At 34.7% G+C, this 22,321-nt stretch overlaps 1 protein-coding gene across 1 annotated transcript; it reads left to right on the top strand.

The window, feature by feature from the left end:
- Positions 1-715: 715 nt before the first annotated feature.
- On the top strand, positions 716-22,289 carry zyg11 (zyg-11 family member, cell cycle regulator). Its single transcript, XM_058755569.1, has 16 exons — positions 716-1,081; positions 2,760-2,925; positions 4,187-4,701; positions 5,966-6,211; positions 6,339-6,479; positions 6,551-6,727; positions 7,787-7,851; positions 8,647-8,746; positions 13,088-13,138; positions 13,234-13,395; positions 13,486-13,533; positions 16,508-16,705; positions 16,797-16,849; positions 20,053-20,150; positions 20,239-20,418; positions 20,678-22,289. Exons 1-16 carry the CDS (start codon positions 1,058-1,060, stop codon positions 20,692-20,694), a joined length of 2,241 nt encoding a protein of 746 aa, XP_058611552.1. The 5' UTR covers positions 716-1,057; the 3' UTR covers positions 20,695-22,289.
- The last annotated feature ends 32 nt before the right edge of the window (positions 22,290-22,321 follow it).

Genomic DNA, 22,321 nt, shown 5'->3' with positions numbered 1-22,321 from the left:
TCCATAAAGCATAAAATAGCATTTATGTGTACAAATAATACATTTAAATGAAATTATGAATAAATAAAATGTCATTTATAATGAAATGTCTATTTCTGCTGTCTTAAATATCATAAGATCACAAATGATCTAAGACCTAATTATTTTAACAAAATAATACTACATTTACAATGTGAATAGCATAAAAAAATAAAACCTTTACATACTGAACTTTGCAATACCGAGTTATAGAAAACATATAGAAATGTAAATAAAACTTAGAAATTCGAAACCTTATAAATAGAAAAACTTAAAACCTGAATAGAAATATTTCTAAAAAAATTACGAAAACTTTATGGCCTTTGTGGTCAAACAAATATGTACCTGACTTATTTCTAAGTGTATTATTAGTAGCACTTTATTTACAAATACTGTTATATATTTACTCCAAACTATTTTATATTTTTGTACTAATGCAATGTAACACATATCTTTCTTAGGTCTTTCCCAATTATCTTACTTTGGCTGAATATGTCAGAAATATTAAAATGAGCGAGTTTTATATTCGTAAATGTGTGTATATTTAGATTTTTAGAACTTTATAAAGTATGAAATAACATTTATGGATATAAAATGTACTTACAAAAATGCATCCTAATTTAAGAAACTAAACTGTATAGCGGCTCTTCTGAAGGCCCGCCCACAGCCCCGCCCCCTCTGATGCAGATCCGTTTCCCGTGTGACGACCTTGTTTACTTGTCAAGACGTCGCTGCCGTTTCCTCCCGATATAAAAACCCGTCAAAATGCCTGACAGCACGTAAAGACCGGAACACGTACCAACTGTCCGGTAGAAGAAATCCTCTAAACAACAATGCTAACGAGGAACAAAGGTTACAGTGGATTTATGTGTTCTTTTAAACACCGACTAGTAGGATCTGCAAATGTTTGAAGACAGATGTTTGACGGCTAACGGGCTAAGAAGCTAAGAGCATTTCAGTCGGATTGTATTTGATCTACACCTCACCCCACCTGCCGTTATCCGCAGAACACGAGCCTTTCTTTCGTTTTGAGGCCGTTATGATCCATCTCTTCGAGACCATGGTAAGGCTTTAGATGTCACACTACTGTGTGCAGTTCGCCAGATGATTCATACCGTTCCTCAGATGTTAAAGTGCTGTATATCAAGCTGTTTGTTCAACTCTGAGGTTTGTGGTCATAAAATGTGCTGCACTTGGGATGACTGACTGTCTAGATCCTTCTACGATGTTTTCTCAGTTCTTCATAACTGTGCTAATCACAAGGTTACTAGATGGTTATAAGCTCTTTATACCATATAACGTTAAAGGTTTAAAGCACCATTTTGTTCCTTGAGCAAAACACCAACACTTTCTCCAGCTGTCAAATTGTAGACTAAATTAAGGGGTTTCAGTATTTGTTCGATCCCACGGCCCACAAAACATGATCCTCCTCATGCGAGGGACCCTTATCCTAATAGGAATGAAAGTGAAAATATGTAGCTGACAATATGTACTATACTGTATAATGTATACTATACCAATTTGAAATATTTGGAAAACTTTTAGTAACTTTACAACAGTTACATTGTTTTTTTTTTTCTTTTTCTTTTTTTTCTTCAACTTGCTGTAATATTGTACTGTTACATTTATTTAAATCTATTTTTTGTTTACTTATTTTACTTAAAATCTAACTTTTATTTAAATATATATTTTTTTAATTATTATTCTGTTATTTACGGCGTCCTGCACATAACGTGTACAAAATATATTTATCGGAAAATCATCATCTTTGTGTCAGATATATTAAAAGTAGTATGCTATTCTCAATGCTATACTACATTACATAATATGGTTCACGACCAAATATGCTTATTTTCAGATCTCCGAAAAGTATAAAATAGTATTTATGGGTATAAAATGTACTTAAAATACTATATATATATATATATATATATATATATATATATATATATATATATTATATTATATTATATTTATATATTATTAATAAATAATATATTTATATATTATTAATAAATATGTAACTTTTAAAGAAATGTCTCTTGCTGTCTCAAATATAATAACTATAAAAGATCTTATTATTAGCCAAAATAAAATAGCGAAATGAGAATAGCATTAAGAAATACTTGCATACTGTATTTTGCAACACTGAATTAAAAAATATTGTTCCCTCTTTTTATTCCATTCCCTCATTTTAGTGAGGGAATGGCCACAAATTAGTAATTTAGTAATTTCATGGCCACAAATTAAGAAATTTTTCCTTCATTTTAGTAAATCATGGCTATGTTGTACTAATTTGTTCCCTGTGGTTTTGATTTAATTAAAATGAGGTAACAAATTAGTACAATGTGGTCAGGATTAAACTAAAATGAAAGGACAAATTTATAAGTTGTGGGAACTAATTCTTAAATCGTAACCACTATATATATGCAAGGCACCGTAGTTATTTAATTTAAATTTTCCACATACTCCCGTCCATAGCACTTCCCTGTGGGTCCCCGGACCCTGAGACTAGTTGATATAAAAAGATCTATTATCCAGTTAAGAGACTGGTTTTCCACTCAGCTTCCAGTGAAAATAAAACCACCGCTACCCCTTAGTCATTACTTCCAATATAATACATCAAAGGATTTATTTCCTATAGGCAGTGTAATGAAAGAAAACTTCTCAAACCTAGGAAAAGAAAGATGTATGAGCGTTGAGATCATGAGGGCGTGTCTGATTTGATGTTGTTGTTGTAGGACGAGGCTTCCCCGCCGTCTTTGACCGATCTGTGCATGACTCTGGTGAGCTCCAGGCTGGAGCTCTTCTGTGAGATGCCTGATGACGGCTCGCTCTCTTTCCGTGAGCCGCTGGTCTTCCCGCAGGAGCTGGCCGACCAACTGCTCTGCAAGATGGCCACTGAGGGTGAGTACGAGGCGTCCTGTGTTTTGAGGAAGGCTGCACAAACTTAGGATGACATTCCTGCACATGGAACAATGATTGTGTGTTCTGTGTAGTATTCAAAAGGGATAGTCCATCTAAAAAGACTCGATCAATCCAAACTTGCATGACTTACTTCTGTGGAACACAAAAGAAGATATTTTAAGAATTTTTTTTTTTTATACAAGCAGAGACATTTCTCTAAATATTTTTTTTTATGTTCCTTGGAAGAAAAAGTCGTATAGGTTTGGTCCTGAGGATGAGTAATTGATGACAGAAGAATCATTTTAAATGTTTATCAGTAAAACAAAATACAATCTCGAAGGAATAGTTCACCAAATATTAAAGTTACACCGAAATTTATTCACCCTCATCCTTGGAAAAAGTAGAATAAACAGCATAACAGTTGTTCATAGTTATTAGCCATATAACTTTTTGTATAAGGAACAGACCTGAATGAAAAAGAAACTGAATAATTTCGGTTCCAATTCAGTGTAATGATTCTATTAAATTATATATTAATATATATATTAATACTTTTAATTGAAGTACCATTTACAGTACCAATACCAAATCAGTATTATTTATAAATTAATGTTATTTATTCATATATTGAATTAGCTTTTATATATTTTCCAGTCTATTTATTTTTGTTTTGTTTTGTTATTATTATTTTTGAACCTATAAAACTTTTATTTATATATATATATATATATATATATATATATATATATATATATATATATATATATATATTTATATTTATATTTATTTAAGCTTAGTACTTGAACTTATTTCACTTAGTTGCCAATTCTCTAGTTTTTCTAATATTTATGTCTTATTTTGTATTAGCTCTATTTTGCATTATGAATTTTTTTTTTTTAAGTTTAGTTTAGTTTTAGTTCACAGTAACATTTATTCACAAACTCAAATTTTGATCGTCCCAATTCATTTTCATTTTATGGAAAAGAACATATTAGCAAGAGTGTAAAACGGTGTACAATTTCAGTGTAAACGGGGCCCTATCATAGTGAGTTTAATGAAATGAAACTAACATGTTTTTTAATTTCTTTATAAAGTTATATTTTTGGCCTTTTTATGGCTATTGGATAGATCAGTACAGAGCTGAGAGGGGAACAGGATCTGCAAAGGACCTCAAGCTGGAAATGAAACTATGCTGCATGTCGGCTCAGACGAAATTAATGAATCTGCACTAAAAACATTGACCATAATGCTTCTCTTACAGGCCTGTTGAATGACAGCACGGTGGGAATCTTCCGAAACTGTCAGCAGTTCCGCTTGCGTCACGCCTGCATCCGCACCGCGCGCATCTCCGCCGAGGCCTTCCACCGTGCCCTCTGCCCGCACCGCCTTGTGGAGCTAGACGCTTCACGGGTCAACGCCGACCTCACCATTGCCGACATCTTTCGAGGTTTATCATCCAATAAAACCTTGCAGGAGAGTCTGCAGCGGCTCGTCCTGAATGGCCTGACCATGTCTTCTCTGGAGGAGCCCAGTCGTCGTTGTTTCAGTGCCATGCAGGGGCTGCGTGCGCTCAGCGTGTCCAGCGTGGACTTCTACGACTCAGGTTTGGTGGACGTGTGCGCGCTGCCTCGCCTGGAGAGTTTGGATATCTCCAACACCTCAGTGACGAACCTGACTCCGCTCCTGGGCTTGAGGAGCAGGCTGCGCTACCTCACCATGCACCAGCTCAAGAGGCTGGAGATGACCACCGCTCAACTGCTAGCCGTGCTCAGTCAGGTCAGCTCTCCATGCGTTTTAATGCTGAGGTCACTGAGGTTATTGTTGTATCTTTCAAGAAACAAAAGCATGTATAATTTAATGTCTCTAAAAATGTCACGTGAGGTAACTGTCAAATCAAGATTATATATTTTTCTTGTATCTTTAAATATATTTTTAAGTAAATGTTTTTTGTTTTTTTTTACAAATATCATTAATTATTAATTTATTAATATCATGGAGGTTTTTAGGGACAAACTTGAATTAAATTTAAAATTAAACCTGAAAATACACAAATTAATGCTAATGCAAAATATTAATATATATATAAATAATATTAAAATAAGACTCAAACGCTCTTTTTACTACTGAAGTTAAGCATCTTAACATGATGCTAGTCTAAAGGCATTTAGGAAAAACAGATTAAAATCACTACAATATTTGTTGTTTTTATATCACAAGCAAAATCATCACTAGTATATTATACATATAATACATTAATAATTCATGATGATTTTTTTTTACAAATATGAATTAATTTATTAATATAATGAAGTTTTTAGGGACATTTTACAACCTGACCTACACTTATCGTTCATAAATATGTCAAATGATCTAATATTTTCAGTGATTTTACTGACCTTGATACAGTCAAAAGGGTCTGAAGGCTTAGAATGTTTTTATTTAATTGTTTTTATAGCAATAGATACTGCTGTATGAAAAAAAAAAAAATCCACACATTTTCCCCAGATGGCTTGAACAGCTAAATTTGGAAATCATACTAGAACAGTTTAGGTGTTGTTGTAGGGGAGTGCCTTTGAATAGAAAATAAAATAATTAATAAAGCGGAAATATTTACCTTGAATTTTTTTTAAATTAGTTTTAATATTTTGTGGTCTATCATTTTATATCAATATTATAGTAATATAAAAGTATAACTGTAAAATTACAATACTAATTTGTCTTAATATTCAGTGATTAAACAATAAAGCTTTTAATTATTTCTTAATTTAATTATTTAATTCATATTAATAAGCAATGAAGCAGTTTAAGATAGATATCGGGACAGTTGTATCAACCTGATATTTGACTTAATACCCCCCCAAAAAGTGAATTTTAATAAAGAAATTTTAATAATAAATTGCATTTAAAATCTATTTTAGAGTAAATAGCTCAAAATTTATTTTTTGACTTAAGAAATTTGTCTCTCTAGCCAGAAAGTTCATCATTATGCTTTTGCATGATGATATGTAATTGTATGCACATTATTGTTCTGTTTGTCCAGCTGGAGGGTTTACAGCACCTGGATATCTCAGACGATAAGCAGTTCACATCCGACGTTGCGCGGCAGCTGCTGGAGACTCCTGGCATCCTGCCCCAGCTGGTGTCTCTGGACGTGTCTGGCCGTAAGCAGGTGACCGATGCAGCGGTCAGGGCTTTCGTGGAGGCGAGACCAGGCATGACCTTCGTTGGTCTGCTGGCCACCGATGCCGGATTCTCTGACTTCCTGTCTGGAGAGGGCAGCTTAAAGGTAGGTGCTCAGACACAACAGCAAGATGTTTTGAAAAACTATCCTGATTACGTGTTTCTTATTTTTAGATGTAGTAGGTGATTTTTAAGATTGTGATTTTTTTTTTTTTTTTGTTCTGTTTTTGCAGGTGACTGGAGAGGCCAATGAGACTCAGATCTGTGAGGCATTGAGAAGATACAGTGAGAGAGAGGGGTTTGTCAGAGAAGCTCTCTTCCATCTTTTCAGCCTCACTCATGCCATCGAGAAACCAAGACCTGACATCTTGAAGGTACGCATACTCGCAAAGATCACTGCTTTTCTCCATATCGACACTCATGTTCCTGCTCTCTCCATCTGCAGTTGGTAGCATTGGGGATGAAGAATCATCCGGCCACGCTGAACGTGCAGCTGGCAGCCAGTGCCTGTGTGTTCAACCTCACCAAACAGGAACTGGCCTTTGGAATCCCTGTACAACTCCTGGGGAACATCACTCAGCTGCTACTCGAAGCCATGAAGACCTTCCCAAACCACCAGCAGGTACGTAAATACAAGACTAAAACATCAGGTAAAAACTGTGGTGCAGAAAGCCTATCACGGCTGAAATAAAATTAGAGCTGACAATATTTAAAGTATTATTTACTCTCAACAAAAAAAAAAAAATTATCATTGCTCTAATTTTGTTGCCAAATACATTAAATGTTTAATGCAAAACATTATATGCTGTAATTCTAGTTTATAATAAGCAAAACATGTTTCACTAAATGAACACAAGAATAACATTTGCTAATTTATTTTACTATGCATGAATGTATTGATGTTTTATTATAAAGAGCAGTTTTTGTATTTTATACTATATATATATTATTTTTATTAAAAAAAAAATAGAGCTCATTTTGAATTGTTTTAGTACTGAATTCATTTATTAAAATGGACAGTTTGCACAGGGGAAGAAATCAACCTTACCTATTCAAACCAGTGCTATCGTTAAATAAAACAATTACTATAAAATTAAAAATGTATATATTATTAAAAAACATTTTCGGTCAAGTAAACATTTGATATGAAACTAAATCAAGTTTAAATTGAATACTAAAATTACTAAAACTGAAATGTAAAACAAATAACTTAAATGAAACCTGAAAATATACAAATGAATGCTAATTCAAAATATTATTATATAAATAATACTAAAATAACACTGACTCAAATGCTCTTTTCACTAAAGTTAAGCATCTTAACATTGAACTAGTATAATGGCATTTAGGAAAAATGGATAGATAAACTGGTAAAAATGGATAAACTGGAAATGCATTAAAATCACTGCAATATTTACTATGGTGCTTTTACGTTGCAAGCAAAATCATCTCTAGTATATTATGAATATTTCAATATTGTTTGCCTCAGTGGATTAATAAATTAGATTGTATGATAAGATGAATGTATTATGTTATCAGGAAGTACACTTTTCACACAATAAGCATTTGTTCTTCCTGAGAAAATTCAACATGTTCAATTTACACAATCCTTCAGTTCCCCATGATGATACATCATTTTAAGAATGAGGAAAAGATTTTACAATAATTTTTTTTTTTCCAGCTGCAGAAGAACTGCCTGCTCTCTCTATGCAGTGATCGAATCTTGCAGGAGGTTCCCTTCAACAGGTAACACTTTTCATTTCTACTTAAAAATGTTGCAATAATAAATCACTCTATTTAGTTTTTGTCAAGCTGCTAATAATGCTCAGGTAATAAAGTCATTTTAAAGAAAGAAATCGAAATATGCATGTTATTTTCATCTGTTTTGCATGATCAATAATAATCTGTTGTTCTTTTCTTGTATTTGATTGTTGCTTTATGAAACTACTCTTCAAATGTTAGAGGTTAAGTTTTTTTTGCTCACCAAGACTGAATTTATTTTATTCAAACCGTAACAATACAGTAAAAACGGTAATATTGTGAAATATTTTTACTTCAAAATGTAACTTATTCCTGTGATGCAAAGCTGAATTTTCAGCATCATTACTCCAGTCTTCAGTGTCACATGATCCTTCAGAAATCATTTTAATACACAGTTTTTGTTTGTTTGTTTGTTTGTTTTTGGTAATGAATAGTTAAGTTTAATTATAGTCTCTTTTGATCTATTTAATGCATCCTTGCTGAATATAAGTATTATTAAAAAAGTATGTGCAAAGTAATGTGGAGTATGTGTACTTTAAACTCTGATTACAGATGATTATCACCCTTGGAAAGTGTGTCAGCTAATCAATGTAGAAAAACAGTTCTGTTTTGTAAATGCATAAGTAAACAATTTAGATACACCTACTCATGACTCAAGCATAACATTTTAGATGAAAAGATTCAGATAAATGCTTTGTTCAAACCGATAGTGTGTTGTCTTGTTGACAGATTTAGATGTCACTGCTTTATGTGAATCAATCATGATGTTTGTTTGTTCAGGTTCGAAGCTGCCAAGCTGGTCATGCAGTGGCTGTGTAACCACGAGGATCAGAACATGCAGAGGATGGCCGTAGCTATCATCTCCATCCTCGCTGCCAAGGTGAGCAGCTGCAGTCTGTGGCTGAGTACAGGTTTAACGCAGAGAGGAAACATAAGTTGGGAGGCTCCCACCAAAGATTCAGAACATTCTGTCACAGCGATGCATCGTGGAATGCAGTGTGACAGAACTGAGACAGGCTTCTCAAGTTTCTTTAATGTTCATAACATAAAGCTCCCTTCCCATTCATTGAAAACCATCTGCGAAAAAGGCTTATTTAGAAAATGACTTCATCACAACCCTGAAACTGCATCCCAAATGACACACTATGCTAGGGGTCGACCGATTATCGGTGCCGATATTAAGCATTTTTATGATTATCGGTATCGGTCATTTTTAAAACCGATGTGCCGATAAAATTATGTAATTTTGAAACGCGCTATTTGGCTCTGATGCAGCCTGTCAGAACTCACCACTCTGTGGCCTCGACCAGTCTCCGCCCACCGCGAATCTGATTTGTTGGGAGTCACGAGTCAGACCAATCAATGTGGAAGACTAAGGCACTCTCACTGAAAGCGCTTGCTACAGTTTCAGTGATCATCACGCATCAGTTGTCTCTCAAAGGCAGCAGCAGACGTTGCTCAAGTTGCAATGAATCACAATCCACTACACTGAAGTTGCAAAACACCTCAATATTATCTATTTATGGTTTCCGCGATGGGGAAAACGCAGACGGAATCGCGGAATCCAGTCGTATAAAGGGAATTTACTGTATAACGTGGAGTCACAGACTTCGTCAAAGTTTGGATGAACTAATCAAAAGTAGGTCAGTACACTTAAATCGACTCGCGCTATGGACTAGTATCTGAAAATATTAAGCTGCAAAAAGACTTATTTAAATATGAATTCTGTATGTTCTGCTGTCTCTGTATATGTGAATGGCACAGACACGCGGTTTTGATTATACACACACACACACACACTGAAGTGCGCGATGCTCGCGGTGTTTTCAGCATCTGCCGTCTCACTAAATGAGGACATAAATACATGACCAACATCCCCAGAACTGCTCTGAGAGTTGCTTCATGAGCATTTGACCGTTTCATTTGAGTAAAACGATCGTCATATCACACACATAGGCTATACAGAAACTTAAGAGGTCCTCATGGCAACCCGTCAAAATAAAAGTTCGGTTTATCTAGTACTACTACTACTACAACAACAACTTTTGTTTAAAAGAATAATCACACAATACGTTATTTATTCCATGTTTTAATTTTAATGGTAAACCCATTTGTTTGCCAAAAAATTTAGTTTAACTCTCATTTGATTAAAAGATAACTGAAATTAATGTTTTATGGCTTCATTTGCACTGCACTGTAAATTAAAAGTAATCGAAATTACTGTCACATAGGCCAAGATTAAGATACTGTCACACAGGCCAAGATTATGACGACATAAATTGTGACATTTCAATAGGCTATTGAACCAAGTGTGTCTATAACAGGCTATTAGTGTTATAGTTTAATTAAAATAGTTGCAGTCTTCACAACTTCTACAATGGAGCTATGAAGACAATTAAATTATTTACACTTTTATATTATAATTATGAGAGGTTATGCTATTCCACATACATTTCTAACATGTAAATTATTGAAGCCAAATACTTACATTTCCCCAAACTGTTTAGCTGTAGTACAGTATTCATAGGCTTAATCATGAAGCATGCAGTGGCCCCACTTTTAACTCTCTCTTTATATTACCCTTATTGTAGATGGATGCATGGAGGATGACAAGAGTAAGAAGTGCAATCAACACCAGGGAAGGCAGTTTTTGTCAGAGCCCTTGTTATTCTTAATTTTGACATTAATTTTCATTTTTACATTAGACATAAAATATCGGTTATCGGTCCACTTGGTCTGTAATAATCGGTATCGGCATCGGCCCTGAAAAACACATATCGGTCGACCCCTACACTATACACTATGTACTTACACACTATGCACTTGACCATGTAGTGTATGAATTTGATAAGGTTATTTTGTCATTAATAATCAGAGTCTGATAGCCCCTCCCCTTCGCAACGTAACTAAATCTGTGACAGTTGAGTGCATGAAATGTCCAACATTCCACACTTAGTTTTTTTCGGTTATTTAAGTGCATCATCCGAGTATATAAAGTGCACTTTTTCTTTTTGGAGTTTTCAGTCTGAACGCACTACTTGCACTGTTTATACTACAAAACATCTTGGAATAGTACACAAGTATGCGATTTGGGAGGCACCTTGAGTCTATCAACATATAATCTACATTTATATATCAATTAGGGATGTCCCAATTAGGTTTTTTGGGCCCCCGATCCGAGACGTTGAATATTGAGTATCTGCCGATACTTGTATATTCCTCGTGTTTGATGCACAACTCAAATACATTAAAGTTGTTTTTTTTTTTTTAATCAATCCAGTGTATACAGAGTTGTGCAGAGAGTAAAATAATGTGTGTGTGTGTGTGTGTGTCTGTGTCGACATTGGTAGAAAATAGGATTACTGATGTAAACTTCTTGTATTTTATATATACAAAAATCAGAAAAATTGCAACATAAATAGCTAATAGTGGAGATATGGTTAGAAAGCATGAAGCTCGCAGTGTCAGAATGTCAGTCAAATACAAAGCAAGATGGAACCCATAGCAATGCGTTATGGCACCGAAGTCTCAGATAGTCTGGCGGCAGATTAAGTAAACTGTAAATGAATGAGTGATCGTTACAAAAGTATGCATTAAAAACACTGAACGCGGAAGCTCAAACGCATGTGATTACGCTAGAACAGACCTCACTGGTTCTTGCGCGTCACGCATGTCTTCTTCCTTTGATTTTAATGGCAGCTGAACACGCACATTTGAGCGTCTTATTTTAAATCTAATGGAAGGTGAATACTGCCACCTACTGCACGACACCAGCATTACAGCTGACATAAAATAAGGATCGGGCTGAGGAGAGCCGATAACGATCAGTTAAAAAAATGCTTGATCGGCTTGGGACATCCCTAATATCAATGGCTTTTTATTACTCTTGATGCTCATTTTCGCATGCAGAGAGGTTAGCCAATCATCAATGGGCACACTTGCATATAGAAGCTTTAAAGGTACAGAGGCGAGCTTTGTCTGAATGCGAAATAGCTGTGTGAAACGACACAATCACATGCAAAACATATCAGATGTTTAATTTACATGGTGGAAAGTCCCCTAAAATAACTGTCGCCCCCTAGTGGCAGTCGCACGGCATTTTCAAATTGGTCATTAATCTTCGCTTATTCATATGATAATATGAATAATACGAGATGTGGCGCAGTGGTCAAAGATGTCCATCTAGTGCATATTTACATAGAAAACCTAATAAAAAGCAGCAGAGCTTACTGTAAACAGCTCAGAGTAATCACGTCATCTCCATAAGAACTTCATGATTGGCCCAAAGCAGACTTCATTCGTCAGCGTGTTCTGCCTTTGTACGTGCTTATACCGGTAATCATCTCTCTGTGTTTACACAGCATCATACTGGTATAGTTACAACTTCCCTTTCTGGTAAATTACCAGAAATTATTTACCTGTATTTTTAAAAAGGTCCTGTTCACACATGATCTTTTACTGGTAATTTACGAGTAAAGACTGTATGTGTGAAATGGGCTAATATTTAATAAATTTAGATAGTTTTAATGCCCTCTGAAACACATTCACAACGGATCTCACCAACCACTTCAGGAGGTGCTTTGAGACACACTCCAGGTGCAACTGGACAAGAGTAAATGAAACCGGTTTTTAAAGACACATGTAAATTTTACTCCTTCCAAAATGGCAGATGAGCATCTCTCTTCAGCAAACACATTAAAATTTATGTAAAAAAAAAAACTTGCTGTTTTGGACACACGCTTGCAAGCTTCCCTAAACACTTCCCCTTGGGGATAATCCAGCCGTCATTTTGAATTGCGCTCCACTTCGTCAAGCGGATAAGGGAAGTTTATATGGACAGACCCTTGACCCATCAGGTTTGACTGAGGGAATGAGCTGATTATTCATATGTACACCTCACACAGCTCCATATACCACAATGCAACACGAATATGACATCACAGCAGACCACAATTAAAGGGATAGTTCACCCAAATATAAATTCTGTCATGATTTACTCACCCTCAAGTTGTTCCAAACTAAAAGAAAGAAAGTTATACAAGTCTGGAACAACTTGAGGGGTGAGTAAGAGTTTCTTTCTTTTGTTAAACACACAAGAAGATATTTTGAATGATATTTTGGAATGTCCGTAACCAAACAGTTGACGTTAGCCATTGACTTCCATAGTATTTTTTTTTTTTTTTCTCCATGATCTAACTTGATTCTTTTGTGTGTTTAATAGTTGTCCACTGAGCAAACTGCACAATTAGGAGCTGAGCTTTTTATTGTAAAGGTAAGTTGTTTTTTTTCCTCTCAAATTTAACATTTGTAACACTTGAATGGGAGGAATAGTGGATAATTATCTTTCTCACATTCTTCACATCATAGCAACTCCTGCACATTGTGCGGCAGAAAACGTGTCAGGGTATCGTGGATGCCACGTTGAAGTTCACACTCAGCGCTCTGTGGAACCTCACAGATGAATCTCCTACCACCTGCAGACACTTCATAGAGAACCAGGGACTAGAGCTCTTCATCAAAGTACTCGAGGTAAACACTTCAAACCTTTTTATGGAATTTTTGGAAGAACGCAACTGTAATTTGTTCATAATTTTCATTTCAAAATGTCTCTTTTTCCAGTCCTTTCCGTCAGAGTCATCCATTCAACAGAAGGTCCTGGGTTTACTGGTAAGAAACAATGTATACAGTGGGGGTCAAAGGTTCACTCTGGAAATGTGGGATTCAAAAACGGATTTAAACCTTAAAATAAGTTATTTTAATTCGTTTTAAATTAGCACACACACACAAACAGAGCTGGGTAGTAACTGATTACATTTAATCTGTTACGTAATCAGATTCCAAAAATTAAGTACTTGTAAAAGTAAGTTACATTTTAAGATACTCGTAATCAGACTACAGTTACTTTTTTATGGATTACCTGATTACATATTCACAGAATAGCAATAAATTATTCATAATTCATTTTTCATCTTTTAAATTTTCCTTTCTAAAATAGCCTACTGATTATATATAGTCCAGTTTTGTGGACATTCACACAAAGATCAGTCACTAGTCAGGTGGCGATACAGCATTTGATCACTGGATTTACAAAAATCATTTCAGGTTTAAGAAGGGTTTCAACATTGCATCAACTACTGTTGAACACATTCATTTTTATTTGAATTATTACTCTGTAGGTTTTTAAACCATGTATTATTAATTATAACTAATTAAAATGCGCACACTCACGTTATTTCTTAGTTACATGTAATGCAGGCATTTTTTCATCTAAACCTTATTCACCAAATATATTTGCTTTAAGTACCCCTGAGATTTTAAAATAAATATTTAAATAATTAAGTAACACATTTGCATGCTCACGGTTTCTTTGATGTTGATTAATGATCACATTGCATGCAGGTAAATAAATATTTCATCTCTTTTAGTAAGTGTTTTATTTAAAACAAAGACTATAGAAATGCAAAGACGGTTCTCTCTATACTTATGAATGGGAGAAACCGCATCGCGCAATATGAAGGAATAGTACCACTTTCTAAATGAAAGAGCCAAATTTCCCATAGAAACCTGACTAGACCTGGCTGATCTAGCCTGAAAAATAAGCTTTTTTTTAACTGCTATTTGAGCATAAGAAACAACATTCATGGGGCAATTAATTTCAGATTTTTGTTGCTGATTTGACATATGTAATTTAATTGTGAGTTTTTGAGATTTCAGGATTCCCCCATTCATTAAGATAGGTCTTGTACGAGCTGCCCGGAGGCGTTGCAAATATGTCCGCCGAGTGAAGAGACTTTCCTCGAAAGGGAGTTTGTTTTCAAATTATTTATTTTCATTTACATTTTTTATGATTTAATTAATTGTCAGCTTTTCATTAAACTCCAACCCCCCTGCAGTTAACTTTACGAACCCTAGTTTGGGAAACCTTGATGTAATATTATGTTTAATGCACTTCATGTTATAAATTACAATAAATGGAACAAGTTTTCTTACTCTTTACATTTTTTTTTTTTACATCATTATGGTACAAGATAATGTTATTTAAATCAATGTAATAAACAAGTTAAATCAAAAGTAATCTAAAAGTAATCTGATTACATTACCTAAAATGTGTAATGTAAGAGATTATGTTACTGACTACAATTTGTGTCATGTAATCTGGAATCAGTAACGGATTACAATTTGTAAGTAATCTACTCCGCTCTGCACACACATACATGAATTTGTCAGAACAAATTCATCTCGATAATGCCGTCCTTCTGTTAGACTATCTCACAAATGAATTAGGTTAAATAGCTGTCAGCTGTCAAATTTAAGTACACAATTAGATAATACAAATTTAGGTCAGCCAATTACCAAACAATGCTTAATTTTGTTCAGTCTGTGGTGTAAAAAGTTCGCATTAGCAATTAAAGAAAAAAACACTCAAGCAAAACATGGTCAGGCAGGGCTCTATAGACTCATTCTTCCCACTGGTCGCACTTTTGCGACTAACTTTCTCAGTTGGTCGCACGAGCACATAATTTGGTCGCTATTAATATTATTTTAATTTTTTTTGCTGATGAACTTTTATCATAGATTATAGTTATATGGTAACGGGGGGTTCTACAAGAATACCAACATGTTCACCTTCTCTGGTTTAAGAAGCGGTCTTTTACTTTAGTTTGAAAACCAAATCCTCTGTTGCAGCTCCATCACAGCGAGTATAAACCAGGCTCTACCCACAAAGCGATCGCGCTGAAAGCGCCTCTCTTCACGTGATCAGTGAAATCTGACTCCTGCTACAGTGTGCCGCGGTTCTGCAGCACGCGCTGTATGAAGCAGACGCTTTGGAGCAGCGCAGACCATACACTCGCACAAATGCGACCACATCAAATTTTTACTCGCACACTCAAAAAATTGTCGCAAATAGAGCCCTGTCAGGTCAAAGTGTCCGAATAATTTTTAGTCCCAGATTTTCATCAATTTTACTGGTAGTCCACTGTATGAAGAATTTTTGGGTATAATATGTCACAGTTTACTTTATTTTGCTATCCCCACTAGTAAAAAAAATATTAAAAATTACATCTGGTGTCTGAATAATTTTTGATTTGATTGTGTATATATAATCTTTTGTTCAGCAAGGATTCATAAATTGACCAAAAGTGACACAGATGTTTCCTTAAAGATGCTGTTCTATTGAAAAGAATTATGAACAAAAAATATCACATTTTCCAAAAAAAGAAAAAATATTAAGCAGCACAACTGATTTCAACGTTCGAACACGTGTGTGGGCATGCATAAAATATCTTTAGAAGCATATGTAACATCAAATATAAGCAATTTTTCTATCAAACCTCTAATAATTCTGTGCTGGTTATGCACTGGAGAGAGAAATACATATTGCAGTGTTGTGCTCTGGTGAAATTGAATTGAGGTGAGTGATTCTGAAGCTGTGGGCAGCACTGATAAAACGCCTTCTCGTGTCAAAGGAAGCGCTGCTGGGGGATTATGCTAATAGTTTCCCTTAGTTAGAAAGTATAATGAGACTATCTCACTTTGCATTCAGTTGTATTTTTGGAGCTGTGGTCCCCTGTGCTGTTGTTGTCCTTTCTCTATCTTGTCTAGTTCTGAATGTTTTGTGATTTGTTTCCTTTGTATTCAGAATAACATCGCTGAGGTGGGGGAGTTGCACGGTGAGCTGATGGTTCAGAGTTTTCTGGATCACATCCGCTCTCTGCTGCACAGTCCAGAGGTGGAGGTCAGTTATTTTGCCGCAGGCATCTTGGCCCACCTCACCTCACGGGGTGAGAAGGTGTGGACCCTCGACCTGTCACTCAGGATCACGCTGCTGGAGCAACTGGTGCGTGTTTGCGCAAACACAAGTATAAATTGTTTGGGTATTTTTGCACCTGAGTCTTGAGTAAATGCTTTAATCATTTTGTATCTCACAGCATTCGGCGATTCTGAAGTGGCCAACGCCGGAATGTGAGATGGTAGCGTACAGGTGAGAAATGACAACATTACTTTAGGGCTGTCGCGATTCGTCGATTTTATTCGATTTTTAAAAATCCTCGACTTTATTTTGTTCGCGGCGATTAACCGGCAAAATACCTGTCCTAAAGAAGTGGCCAAATATTAAAGATTAAGTGGACATTTGAATTAAATGGTTCTTGGTCAATATTAAACCAGGATTAGATCGCACAGTAATGTGTAAAAACAATTGTCAGGCCGTTGGCGCCCCCTGCAGGCCTTTGTTATAATGCGTAATGTACATTAGCTCTATTGTTTATAATACAATATGTATTTTAACAGTTTTGTTCAATAAAACCATATGATTTCTTGCTTTTGATACTTTACTTGAACTAATTATTATTGCCTTATTACTATTATACAGCAGGTAAAATAAGTATTGAACACGTCACCATTTTTCCCAGTAAATATATTTCTAAAGGTGCTGTTGACATGAAATTTTCACCGGATAAATAGGTCCGATAATGTGGAAAAACAATTAAAAAAACGATTTTTCTTTTTTTAGTTAATTTCAAAGAACAGACATTCAAAAATAATCTCCCAAAGTTCCGTAGTCCAGATAACTGAGTAAAGGTATTTAAATGACTATTAAAGTTGACTTAAAGTTTTACTAAATTCGCTGGAAATTAACATTGCTTTTCTCAACTCCTCTCGTCACTTCTGAGCATTTCCCTATATTCTGGGTATCCCTTGAAACGTCACTATCTCTGCTCTCCAAATATGGTGTTAAACGTTGTATAAAACCAATCAAAAAGCTTAGAAATGTACACAAACAGTGACATAAACGCTGATCATTTGTCAATGGGAAGCCCCGTTTCGACTGACCGACACGCGATTGGTCCAGCCATCCTCCTGTCAGACTAGCAGCGCTCTGTGTAAACAAGCTAGCAGATCTCCTCAGAAAGATAGTTCAATGCTGTGTAGTGTAGTGTACTGTGTGTAGTTCTGTTTATTAATTTGAGAAATGTCGCTGTCAAAAGAGATCAAAGTCACCAAAGCGTTAAACTCACTCACTCTCACACGCTTTCTCTCTGTGTGTGTGTACATCTGCGTGTATGCGCAAGGTGACAGTCAAGGATGCAGACACACACGCACGCACACACACTGACACACCGTCTCTCTCAAGCAAAAATGTAGCACCTCTGATCAATCTTTCTGATTTTAGTAAATCTTTGTAAAAGTGCCTTTTAAAATATTTATTCAAATAAATACTTTAAAATAATTTGAGCTTCAGCCTGGTTTAATAGCATTTATTTATATATATATATATATATATATATATATATATATATATATATATATATATATATATATATATATATATATATATATATATATATATATATATATATATATATATATACACACACACACAAATGTCTTTGGTCAAATTAAACTGTAAACTAAATAGTTTATCCCTTTAAATGCAATGGATTTTGAAAGATATCAACAAAAATACGGGCAAAAACTTTAAAAGCGAATTTCTCAGGTTTTCAATTGGAAAAAGAGGGCAGACGACCATAATTCAAATGGGTATATCTTTAAAACCCTTTGACTGGGATATCATATTCAATTTTGAAATTTGGGTCACTGTGACTCCTTTTGCTGGATCAGGTCACAAATATAGTTTAATAAAATATTCTTAAGTAAAAAAAAAAAAAAAAAATTGTGTGAAATTAATCTTTTAGATTAATCGATAAATTAGTTGATAGATTAATTGAAATAAAAATAGTCGTTAGTGACAGCCCTACATTACTTCATGAGAAACATGCTTCACTGAATGTGAAGCAAAAACGGTGTCGAGTACTAAAGGGGTTTGTTGGGTCTGGTTTTGGTCATTTTTAAGACATTTCATAGAGCACTATTATTGTTAAAATGTCAATAAATTATTAAAGCTTTGAATTCAATTGATTAGACACCCCTTTTAATTATCAAACACCCTTTTAATTATCAAAATATATTTAAACCATTAAAACAGTGCCCTAAAAAATTAAGAATTTGGGGGAAAAAACAAAATGAGTTCATTTGGACTTTTAAATCCTCAAACTTGTATTGAGTTTGGGCTTGAAATTAATTTTTATTAAAGAAAAAAAATTTATAAGATAAACATGAATTATGATTTTTTTTTTTTTTTTTTTTAAACGGAAAGTAACAGGAATAAAGTTAATACTATTTATTTTATTACATGAAACAATTTTTACTTAAATGTACAAAATGTCTAAATAAAATTTAAAGTACAGATTTATTTTTTTATCAATAAACATTTAATGTATGCTGTTAAATATGTAAAATGCATAATGTATATTAAAAATAAAATTTTAAAATGGCAACAAAGTTTACAATTAACTAAAACATTGACAGTACGGGTTGTGTTGAGCAGTGTTATTTTTGTATTATTAATATACTATTACAGTAATTTTATTAATATTTGAATTATTTCTGTATTTGAATTATTAACATAATTCATATTAATTATTCAGTTTTTTTCATTTCTTAATTAAAAAAAATCAGTTTAAGAAAGTAAAATTAACGTGTGCCTTTTCCCTTTATTATTTATTTATTTATTATTTTTTAGTTTTTCCATTATTTTAATTCTTCTGTTATTAAACTTTTTTTTTTTTGTTTCAACATTTCTAATTTTCAGTTTTTCATCTAATATGTACTGTATGTTTTATTTCAGCTTTATTTCCATCAAAAAAAAATTATATATATTAATAGTGGTAACACTTTTTTTTTTTTAAAGTCTCTTAACTAGTTGCTTATTAGCATGCATATTACTAGAATATTAGCCATTTATTAGTAGTAATTAAGTACATATTAATGCCTTATTCTACATGACCTTATTCTACATCCCTAATCCTACCCAATACCTAAACTTAACTACCTTACTATTAATTAGCAGCAAATTAGGAATTTATTGAGGGAAAAGTCATAGTTAATAGTGAATAAGTGTTCCCTATTCTAAAGTGTTACCTTAATAGTTTTAGTTTACAAGAACGCTTGACATGACACTGGTGTTCAGTCACATCAAGGGATTGCTTATAGGAGACCCGTTGGGTTCAGGCTTCAGTTTAATGCTTGTGCAGACCCCTCTTCTAATTTTCCATTCATGCAGTAGAAAGAAAATGATTTATAGTATTATAAAGTGTTTAGTGTACATCTGTTTGTCTTTTCCAGGTCATTCAACCCTTTCTTCCCTTTACTGGAGTGCTTCCAGACCCCAGGAGTCCAGCTGTGGGCCGCATGGGCCATGCAGCACGTCTGCAGCAAAAATGGTGAGATCAGCACTATAAACCCAACGCTTCTGAGCCCAGAGACTTTGTGTTGTTAATTTTATTTCCTGTACTGCCTACATGAATGCAGCGGGGCGCTACTGCAGCATGTTACTGGAGGAGGGAGGACTGCAGCAGCTAGAGGCTGTGAGGTCACAACCCAAAACCCACAGCGACGTGCTGCGATTGGCCGAAAGCATCCTAGACAGTTTACATCGCCACAGAACACGCACAGGATACACAGGGCCGCCCAAAACACACACGCATAGAGGTACGTGTCCACAGAAGAACGCAAGTCAAGTTCAAAATTTTAAAGGGATACAGTAGTCAACATTTGAAGCGGATCAAAAAAGTTCATCAAAGTTGTCCCAAGACAAGAATGGGTATTGTTTTGGTTTTAGGACAACTTTGAAGAAAGGTTTTGATCCACTTCAAATGTTGACTACTGTAGTTGTTTAATGTAGATGTTTAAATGTTCAGTTTTAGAACTAACGTGAGTTTTTAATTCCACATTTCTTTTTGTTTTCCAGAGAAAAACATTCCATGACGCAATTAGTGTTCTCTGGATAGGATGCTGCAAAAAACTGGAAGCTTTTTGTACGTGTTTGTGTTCACTCGTGCCCATCCGTATGACAATGATGCTCTGCTGCTCTTCCTGTTAGGAGGAACGTGCGGATGAGTTACTTTGCATATGTTTGCACACGACAGAATCCGTTATTTATTTGACGTAAGAATTAAGTCTCCGTGATCTGAGGAAATGTTTATTTAGATGCTCAGCAGCTCAGAGAGTGTGTTTATGTTGTGGGACGTATGTGAGAGTTTATGTGTGTGTGCATGTGTGTATTAAGAGCATGTGCATCAGATTGCTACGTATGCATATTCAGATTTGAATGCAACTCCATAGGAAATGTCATTTAGATGACAGATTTCGGTCCTGCTGGGCATAAATTGCAATAATACAAAAAAAGACACAACAGATGGAGTTGTGTTACATGGAACTACGTTTGGTAACGTTAAGTGTGGAATGTTAAATTGCGTGTATTTGAGAGGGAAAAAAAAAAAAAGTGTATTGGAAGCGCATTGAACAGCATGAGAGCTCTAGGGATGAAATATATTTTTATAGACTGTATATCAACCGTGGCAGATGACAATGTTTATGATGTGTTGCACGCAAAGTATTATGACCCAGATTTGAGTTTGTTTCAAAAATGGTACTGGACTGGACGCTCATGAAAGATTCCTCAAGAACTCAGAGCACTTCAACAGGTGGAGATGAATTAAAATTAAGCTTTTGCCTTTGCTGGAAAGCAGGAACTCATCAATAAATGGATTGCCTTGTAAACCACGTTGAGAAATCAAGCATGTAGACATAAAAACGGCACCTTGTAAAAAAAAAAAAAAAGTCAAGAGGAAGAACTTTGTTCTCATCGTGGCAACTTTTGAGCGCTGGTGATTTGCCAAACGTTATTGGATTTGCCTTCTTGCTAAACATACTTGCATTGAACTTAAAGTTTGATTTAATTTAACACCAATGAAGCAGGTTCAACTTGTCTTGTTTGAAATTGCAATTAAAAAAAAAAAAAAAAAAAAATCAATTTTGTTCCAGTGATCTAAAGAAGCTCTTTTTTTTTTTTTTTTTTTGTATATAAGTGTTTAATTTCCCTGAATGTGTTTGCTTCTTTTTACAGCATGGGTTTGGTTTTCTGTTCATAACTGGGCCATGTATTATGATGAGATGCTCCAGCAAATGTGCTTTGTTCCATGAAATCTTATTGTATCATGCAGCTGTTCTTGCAAATTGCATGAAATAGATGTATTTGTTATAATTTGTACTGTAATTCTAATTCTGTCTGGCAACTTTGGCCAGGTTTACAGACCTGAAATACTTCACAACATATCCGTTTTTGGATTCAGTTTTGACATTAATAAACAAATATTGATGTTAAATTTAATCTACCACTGTAAATGGACCAAATGAGTTCACTGAACTCTACAGGCGAAGCGTGGAGACTTCCATCATGTTCATGGCCCTCCATGGGGACAGATTTGTGGTTTGTGCCGTACTATGAATCTCCTCACTACTCGGATTGTGGATTGAGCAGCAAAACCAGAGTCAGCTAGTGACATACTTCTGATCAGATTCACATTTATGCAAATTATGTTTGGGGAATAAA

This window comes from Onychostoma macrolepis, chromosome 20 (genome assembly GCF_012432095.1).
Source record: "Onychostoma macrolepis isolate SWU-2019 chromosome 20, ASM1243209v1, whole genome shotgun sequence".
Classification (NCBI taxonomy): Eukaryota; Metazoa; Chordata; class Actinopteri; order Cypriniformes; family Cyprinidae; genus Onychostoma; species Onychostoma macrolepis.
The sequence above is the reverse complement of the archived record's forward strand: the minus strand, read 5'-3'. Positions and strand labels throughout refer to the sequence as shown.

Bases quoted from the DNA above. Each gene is read 5' to 3' on its own strand.
- zyg11 (XM_058755569.1), top strand. From the start codon at position 1,058: ATGATCCATCTCTTCGAGACCATG. The intron at 6,212-6,338 runs GTAGGTGCTCAG...CTGTTTTTGCAG, and splicing joins CTGGAGAGGGCAGCTTAAAG to GTGACTGGAGAGGCCAATGA. The intron at 8,747-13,087 runs GTGAGCAGCTGC...TGTGTTTAATAG, and splicing joins TCTCCATCCTCGCTGCCAAG to TTGTCCACTGAGCAAACTGC.